At 43.0% G+C, this 8,915-nt stretch overlaps 1 protein-coding gene across 1 annotated transcript; it reads right to left on the bottom strand.

Annotated features, from left to right (window-relative positions):
• Positions 1-171: 171 nt before the first annotated feature.
• On the bottom strand, positions 172-1,076 carry LOC128541654 (gap junction delta-3 protein-like). The gene has a single exon (XM_053512172.1). It carries the CDS (start codon positions 1,074-1,076, stop codon positions 195-197), a length of 882 nt encoding a protein of 293 aa, XP_053368147.1. The 3' UTR covers positions 172-194.
• Positions 1,077-8,915: the final 7,839 nt, after the last annotated feature.

The raw sequence follows: 8,915 nt of genomic DNA, 5'->3' as shown, positions 1-8,915 counted from the left end.
TTGCTCTAAAAAAATTACACTGGACCAATCAAAATTCAAAACTCTATCTGAAATACTGTAGCATTGTAAATACACACTACAGTATGGTTATATTTCAGACCAAATTTGCTTGCACTATTTACAAATTCTTACATATGAATAAAAATGTGCATGGAGAAAATTAAGACTTGTACAACATTAGAAAATTTTGTTTCTCACACTATCAGTTCAGCACCTTTCTGACAGTGATGTTCTCCAAGGCTCTTTCGTCTGATACTGGATTTCCTTGTGCCAGCGTTGGTTTTTGTCCTACCGGTCCTTGCAGGAACCCGTGGCACTTCCCTGGACCTGCCAGGCTTCTCTACACCTGCCTTGGTTTTCCTGTCATCTTGTGTCGAATGCGTCTTTTTGGACTCTTCCTGAATTTTTGTATCCTCCAGAACCAAGGACTGTAATCCTTCACTGCTCTTTGTGAACCACTTGAAGATGATGTGAATGAATTCAGCCAGGCTGGAGACAACCGATAGGATTCCGATGGCAAAGTAGAAGAGCAGGAAGACTGTTTTCTCCATAGGTCTGGAGGTGAAACAGTCCACGGTGTGAGGACAAGGGAAGTGACTGCAGGGAAACTGAGCCTCCACACGAAAGCCGTACAGCTTCCATTGTCCGATCAGGAAAGCCACTTCAGATAACGTCCTGAAGGCCACATTAACAAGGTAGAGGCGCTTGATGTGGAGGTCCTGGTCTGCTTGCAAAATGCTGATGGTGGAGTCTTTTGCAGGGACCTGGTGCTTCTTGTTGTGGTGCATGGCATACATGAGGAACACCAGAGCTGGGGTGGATATGAGCACAATGTGGAAGACCCAGAAGCGATACTGGGAGATAGGAAAGGCTTGATCATAGCAAACTTGCTTGCATCCTGGCTGCAACGTGTTGCAAGAAAACTCCTCTTGCTCATCGCTGAACATGTCGCTGGCCACAGTACCGAGGATAAGCATCCTGAAGATCAGCATGAGAAGCAGCCACAGTCGACCTAGCATGGGTGAGTGCGCTTGTAGGGACCCAAAGAGTTCACTGAGAAAACCCCAGTCAGTCATGGTTGACAGGTAGTTCACAAAGAATTGTGTAGTTTGTTTAAGATCTTGCACTAGCTGGTGAAGTGCTGCAAATCAAGTAGTCAAAGAAGTGATGCAGCTGGCATCCTCGATAGTTTAATAACCGTACTTGATTTCCTAAATTTCCAGCAAACTGAGCACTACTTGATGTAGAGAAAAAATGTCCTTGAAGAGAAGCTTTTCAGTGGTTTCCTTCCACCCCTAGCAAGACTGGATGAAATGCTCTGATTGTGCCGTGTTTCAGACCAAACTGCAGTTAAATAACTTGTGGAGGGGAAGATATTGTTGATGTCTGGAGCAATTCTTAAGTGCAGTGGCATGAAAATAACAATCGGCATTTATCAACAATTTCAAAGGGTTCAAACAAAGCTTGTGTTTATACAGCCTGATTGGAGCTTCCAACTTTGGGTGGGTAGTGACAGGAAATGCTGTGGGTGAGGGCAGCTTTGGTGTAGAATAGCTGATGCATCTACTAAAAGGGGAAAGTGGGCCACATGCTGAGATTTAAGATATTCCAGGCTAAGCATTTTTGCGACTTTTCTGGCAAAATATTTTGGATGCAGGCAAATCTGTCTACAGGTTATTCCTGTGATAATATTAATAATAAACGAGCAAGTAAGGTTTTTTTACATTTTGGTCATCCAAGCTCCTTGGACCTTCGGGGTTCGTATTCGATTTGCGCCTGTGTGATGTTTGCATGTTTAGATTAGATTAGATTAGATTAGATTCAACTTTATTGTCATTGCACATAGTTACAAGGCAACGAAATGCAGTTAGCATCTAACCAGAAATATAAGTTAGCAGTGGGGTATAAACATATATACAGATCTATATATACTATACATAAATAAATAAAACTAAAGGCTATGTATGAATTGGATTTACAGAAGAATATACAGGATGTATATATTGTATTATATATGTATATTTTATATTAAATGAATATACAGTGTAAAGTGAGCGGAGATGGATGAATTAATTGACTGAATAAGTGTAGATATACAGATATGTCTAAATATAAGTATATGGGATAAAGATATACAGAAACTATATATGGTTGAATTTACAGGATGTGCAATAGTATGAAAATATATACAAATAAATATGAATAACTTAACAGCTGGAAGGGAATGCAGAGAGTATATCTATACACACATATATACATACATATATCAATATACATATATTGGTGTACTGTCTATGTGCAGATTATACAAGTGAATGTACAGGGAATATTTACAGAGATATTATACAGGGATGTTGGGTTATCAGTGATGATGATGCCGTGCATGTAAAGGGGTTAGGTGAATGGTGAAGTGTTCAATAAGGTAACCACTGTGGGGTAAAAACTGTTTCTCATCCTGCTGCTCTTGGCTTTTAGGCATCTGAACCTTTTTCCAGAGGGAAGGAGAGAAAACAGTTTATGTGCAGGGTGAGAGGTGTCTTTCACGATGCTACGGGTCCTACGCAGACACCTTTTCTTGTACACCTCCTCAATGCCATGAAGAGGGGTACCAATGATGCGCTGGGTAGTTTTCACCACCCTTTGGATGGATTTACGGTCCGAAACAGAGCAGTTACCGTACCAGACTGTAATGCAGCTGGTTAGGATGCTCTCTACTGCACAACGATAGCATGTTCTTCCCTTGCTTGGTGGGTTTCTTTCAGGTACCCCATTTTCCTCCCACAGTCCAAGGCCATGCATATTAGGCTCACTGGCATTCCCAAATTGTTTGTGTGTGTGGCCTGCGATGGATTGACACCCATCCAGGGTGTACCCCACCTCGTGCTTTAAGTCTCCAGGGATAGGCTCCAGGCCCCTCGCGACCCTGAATACTGAACAATGCGGTATAGACGATTGGTGAATGAGGAATGACGATGTGTGAGGGGGATTACAATTTTAGTGATGGAGTTAGGCTGTAACACTTGATATATCCACAAGGTGGCAGGATTGTTTTAGCTTTGAAATGGCCAATACGGTCGATATACTGTATGTAGTAATAGCATGTACTTAGCAGGCAAGGAAGGGACTTGCTCCCGAAATAGAAGTCTTTCTTGGTAAAAGCAGAAAAAACTAAAGTGTGAAGACTATGTATTTGTCCTGCTTGTGTTCATGTCTCGCATCACAGGTAAACTGTTAAAAAAAAATTAACACTTCGTGACCAAACAGAATCCAAAGTCTCGTTTCTACTCATGCTTTATAGCCGAGCTGAAGCTTTAGGTTTGCTGCGATTGCCATATTTAAAGTCGGCTAATTCACGGCCAAAAATGGATGGAAAGAAATGGAAATTGGGACTGGGACTTACACACACACAGACACACTTGTCTCCCTCAGGGCATATGCACATTGAGGCCTTGTTCTCCTTTGATCCACATGGAAGGGATTTATAGATGCCTTTAATGTAACCTTCTGCCCATTGAGTGGGAAAAAAAGATTATCTGCTGAAGTTTTTCCTTCTCTTTTGCTCTTTTCTGAACCTTCACATTTTCTTGTGAAGCTGTGCTGGCTTGTTGAAACGTCTGGTAGAGAATTTGGGTCATCCCTTCATCGCGTGATTCCCTTCACAGAGGAGAGAAGGTGTGCCTTCGCTCTCTTTTTTTTCTTTCCTCACAGTGGTTTTCCTGGTTTGTTCTCTCTCGGGTCTTCATGCAGCCTTTCTCTACATTCTCGCTTTCTTGCATCCTGCCTGTGAGGCATAGTGGAAAATTCAAAGACCCATTTTCAGACATGACGCCCGCTGGTTTGCGCGTCCGTACCGCAGTGCATGTGCTCATCTGTTTGTTTGTGTATGCAGACTCCTGTCCTTTGCACTGTAACGCAACATCTAATGTGATCTGACAGACCGAAAAGCTAGTGCACATGCACACACACATATACTTACACACCAGCTTAGTAATAAATTAGCTTCCAGTTTTACTTGGACAAAGAACAGCCACTCTCGTATGTTTTGTTGTTAACATATGAGAGCAAAAGGACGATTATATCTAAAATGACTTTGCTCCAGGATAGACAGGTTGTGGGGTTTGGGCTTGTTGCACTACAGATACTGAGCTTCAGACCAGATGGCGTATAGTCAATCTTTATTCTGTGCCAAGAAAAGGACAATGCAGGGATAGAAAGCTTGCCATCAAGAGTGTAATGTAAGAATGTAAGAACATGAGACAAGCATCGATGTGACTCCATACATCAACCACAGAAAAAAAAGCACTGTGAAAATCCCCAAAAGTTTAGGAGATCCTTCATCTAAAATATCCCCTCTCAGCAGATCTACTGTATCAATAATACCACTCAATCAAATAACATCATAATAAAACATCCAATCCCTTTATGCATGCACCAGTCTCAGGAGTACATCATCTAAAAACACTTTTTCACTACAACCTTAATTCTTCTTATTAAAATGCTGTTAATTATTGTAAATTATTGATTAAATTAGGTATTAGAAGTTAAGAAAACACTAAAACCAAAAAGCTGGGCTGGGGGTCCCCCAGGACCATGGGTTATGAACCTGTAAAATATCCCAGTTTCCAGTCAAAGTATTGTCTTTGAAACTACCCAACGTGAAGGAGGGTTAGTCTCCCTGCAACAACTGTGGAATTATCTTCTAAAATACTGCAGCCAAAAACTAATTATCTTTAAAAAATGCTCAACCTAAACCATCCTATGAATTACCCTTCAATCCTATAAAACTTTAAATGATGATCTTTTTTTCCCCACACAGGGTATAGAAGAACAGCCCCTTTAAAATACCCTGACTCCAAGACGAACGTCTTCTAACATACACCAGCTGCAGGAGAACCATCATGTTATACCTCCTCTAAAAATCCTGACCTCAGGAGGGTTGTGTAAAACTACATTGTCCAGACAAAAGTAGAACAAGTGGAGAAAGGAAGAAAAATGCAAAAATTGTGAGAAAACTTTTTTTATAAAAAAAAAAAAAACAAGGTGTGTTGTCCCAATTTGTCCTCGTTGAACACCTTTGGGATAAGATAAAGGCTTTGCACGCCACTTGCATTCTCCCACAACCAAAATGCATTGTCATGCTGGGCATGATTTTGGGTCCCTTGAAGAGCTTCTATACAATTCTAACTTTCTGTGGAGACCTTCATGTTGGTCCACCTTGAATTTCAGAACATTAGAGATATTATAATATACAATCCCCAACCTCAGATTGACATGTCTTCTAAAAAGCCCTGACCTCAGAAGAATCGTTTGCCTACTGTACCCCAGACGACAAAAGAACCATCTGTGCTATTTGTACATTTGTTTCCTGCTGCATGAACAGGTGAGTCTGTGAGGAGAGGTGAAGTGACGGCTGGTCATCCAGAGGGAGGCAGGAGAGCGCAGCGTGGCAGCCGAGCCTGGATAACCTTTACAGCAGGACCTGCCTGTCAGGCAGGAGCTCTTCGTCATCTGTTGCCCTTTTTCAGCAGAGTGCTGCCAAATCTGATATGACATGAAGGAAAGGGAGGAGGAGAATGAAGGCCAAGGTGTTGTTTTGCCCCATCCTGAGGCCAAGCATTTATACGCCCACTCATGTACGCATTCACATGCTGGTGTCACAGACTGCTCTAAGATACAGATCTCTGATTAGCAGGTGATCGGGATGTTGCCCAAATCGCGCATCAAGAGATGTCTGGTTCAGATCAGACCTGGGTGGAAAAGCCAAAAATCTGTTTGATCCATAGCCTGTCATTTAAAGAGATCAAGTAAAATTGGAGAATGGTTTGGGGAAGGTTTTGGAAAGAGAGCGAGACAGTTTGGATTTCTAAATTCTGTCTGGGCTTGCGATGCAGAAAGAGAAAAGGAGTTCCACTTAAGTGTTAACTTTTTCCCCAGACTTCTTGTACTACATTTTCCCCTTCTCAGCTTACATTCATCTGTGGAACAAGCTGTCTAGGAACAGATCTCCACCCCACACATCCACCCCCTCCCCCCCAACCCCCACCTTCTCCAACCCTCTCGTTCTCATTGGCTGTTCTCTTTGCTTTTGTGCCAAAGGTCAGATTCTGCACATTTTTTGTAGCAGGTGATCTTGGTTTCTGGGTCTATGACAATATTTGAGTGTGTGTTGAGAGATATGTGGTGGTTGACCACTTCCTCTTCATAGATATGCACTCTTCTTGTAGTCCTCACCACCACCACCAAAAAAAAAACCTTAAAAAAACTTGCAGCTGGTACCACATGTCGATGAGCTTCCTCGTTATATTGGAATAACTTTAGGGGACAAGAAAATAGAAGTGTGAGAGAAGAGGATGCAGAGGATAGGGTTAGATGGAGGCAGATGATTCGCTGTGGCGACCCCTGAAAGGGAACAGCTGAAAGACAAAGAAGAAGAAGACAAGAAAATAAGTAGATGATGTAGTAGATAGATGAACGTTAAAGATGATGCTGTTCTTTTTGAGTAGTCAACAAGCCCGTGGATAGCATGGAGCACTCAAGCGGTCTGGAGTAAAAAATATTTGGATGAACTGTATACCTGTCATGTAAAAAAGAGATTATAAATATTTAAGATTACTCCTTAATTATCCTATGCTAATGATTTGACTTAAAAGATGATGCTTAAAAGAAATTTTCATTAGAACATAAAAGCTTCGCGGTTTTATTTCATATCTGCGGTTTTGATGCAACTCAATTCTACTCCATCTCACTTCACCTTGCATGAGAGGACTGCTAAATCTTAAATATTACCTCTAAAAGCATCTGCTTTTCCACGTTTACCCAAATGCTTCACTTTTCTTCAAAAGTAGATAAGTTTCATATCTTCTCCAGTTGCTTCTTTGGGTTTCCTCCAGGATCACTGGTTTCTTCCTAGCTTCAAAAACAAGCCATGCAGTATGTGACAAAGCTATGCTAAAGTCCTAAAAGTGTGTGTGGACTGGCAGGGTCTATTTCCAGTGTAAGTTCCAGTTTTCCAAGCGGAGGTTGAGAATCGATTTTTCTTTTCTTTTCCTTTAGTAATCCATTTGCTGCAGATTTAGAAGCCTACACTTGGAGGAAAGTGCTCTGCCATTGGCTAGTGCTGCTGTGATTGGCAGTGAACAGGGAGAATGTCCCGCCCATCCAGAGAGCAGGGGGAATTCTGGTTACAAATGGCCATGGCATCGCAAGGATTCAAACTCATGACTGATTCACAGTTTCCTCATAAGAGGACTCTAGCTTCACCTCTTGGACCTCAAATGTAGTTTAAAGTCACAAAAATGCTAAATGCTAGCGTAAGTGGACAGAGCATGCACATGAAATCCCAGCATGCACACCTTGAGCTACAGCACAACCATTCCTGTCCCCTGGCCCCCGTTGACCACCAGCGGAGAGCTAACAGCTGTACATCACTCTTTTTTTTCTTCCTTTCTCAGTAATGTTCTACAGTTTAGCCTGCTCCACCCTGCGTCCCCCCCGCCCGCTCCCCCTCCCCCCCCCCCCCCCGGCTTGATGTTGTAGATACACGCTTCTGAGTCATGAAGGGAAGTTAACGAGAACATTTTTAGAACAGAAAGGAAGCAGCAGGACAGCGTGCAAGCAGAGAGAAGAGCCTCCCTGAAACCTGTGCATGAAGGTGCACATACTTTTTTGACGCCTTGCTAATGAATAAAAGGCGATGTGCATGTGCGTGCGTGAGTATACACACACACACACACACACACACACACACACACACATATACAGTGTGTGTATACAATAAAGTTGTGTGTGTTCACATGTAAACACACTGTAATCTACTATTTAATTATCCACAAACGTGTGCGTGTGTGTGTGTGTGTGTGTGTGTGTGGAATTGAGAGCCTGAGGTCGTTAAACCTTTCTCTCTCTCTCTCTCTCTCTTTTACAATGTCTGTGCATTACCCCCCCTCGCCCAGCTTCCTGTTGCGCTGGCTAGACTCCTTTGACAGATTTACAACTTTGGGGTCAAAGTTTCCTGACAGAGACGAATAAATCTTACACACACACACACACACACACACCGTCCGTCCATCCCCCACCACCAGCCACCCTACCTGATTGGAATCCATCCCTCCCTTGGCATCACACACATACACACATCGCTCTGCACCCCCCTTTTATGTGTAATACGAGTTACCCTAGGAGAGAAGTGTGTGTGTGTGTGTGTGTGTGTGTGTGTGTGAGAGAGAAAAGGAGGTGGAGTGGGCAGCGTTTCATCAGTCTTGTGGTCAGAGAAAAGAATGTAGGACATTGTTCCTGACCCATAAAGGCCAGTGGTTTGGCTTTCACTCGTTCTCTGGGTTTATCACACTCTCTCTTGCTCCATCGTTCTCTCTCGTTCTGTCTGTGTTGCATTAACTGTCTCTCTCTTTCTCTCTTCACCTATTTGTCTCTCTTAATCTTTGTCCATTTGGGTGTCTCTCAGTCTTCCTCTCTCTTTCCTCCTTCCCACTTGCAGTCGAGCGCCAGGAGCACGCGGTCTCATTCCGATGCCATGCCCTCATCTGTCTCTCAGTCCTTTCCTCTCCTCCTCTCTGCACGTCTATGGCTTTATTCCACAGCAAGCAGGATATCAGTGTCAAACATCTTGTCTTTGCTGAGACGAGCACCAACAGCACTTGTTCTCTCTCACTCGCTCCCTCTCTCTCTCTCTCTCTCCTCTTCTCTGGGTCGTTCTGTTCTTCACCAGTTCTTCGTAGCCAGCTGAAAAACGTGACGTCTCGCAGAGGCGTAATGTCTTCAGCAAGTGCCCCACATCAACATGATGACAAAAAGCTGCGTGCAATGCAGCTTATATAAAGTGTACACTTACCACGCATCACTTAAATGTGTGTGCTGGACCTTCACTCGTAGTGTACGGCATGAGAGAGATGCGTTTA

This window comes from Clarias gariepinus, chromosome 14 (genome assembly GCF_024256425.1).
Source record: "Clarias gariepinus isolate MV-2021 ecotype Netherlands chromosome 14, CGAR_prim_01v2, whole genome shotgun sequence".
Lineage (NCBI taxonomy): Eukaryota > Metazoa > Chordata > Actinopteri > Siluriformes > Clariidae > Clarias > Clarias gariepinus.
The sequence above is the reverse complement of the archived record's forward strand: the minus strand, read 5'-3'. Positions and strand labels throughout refer to the sequence as shown.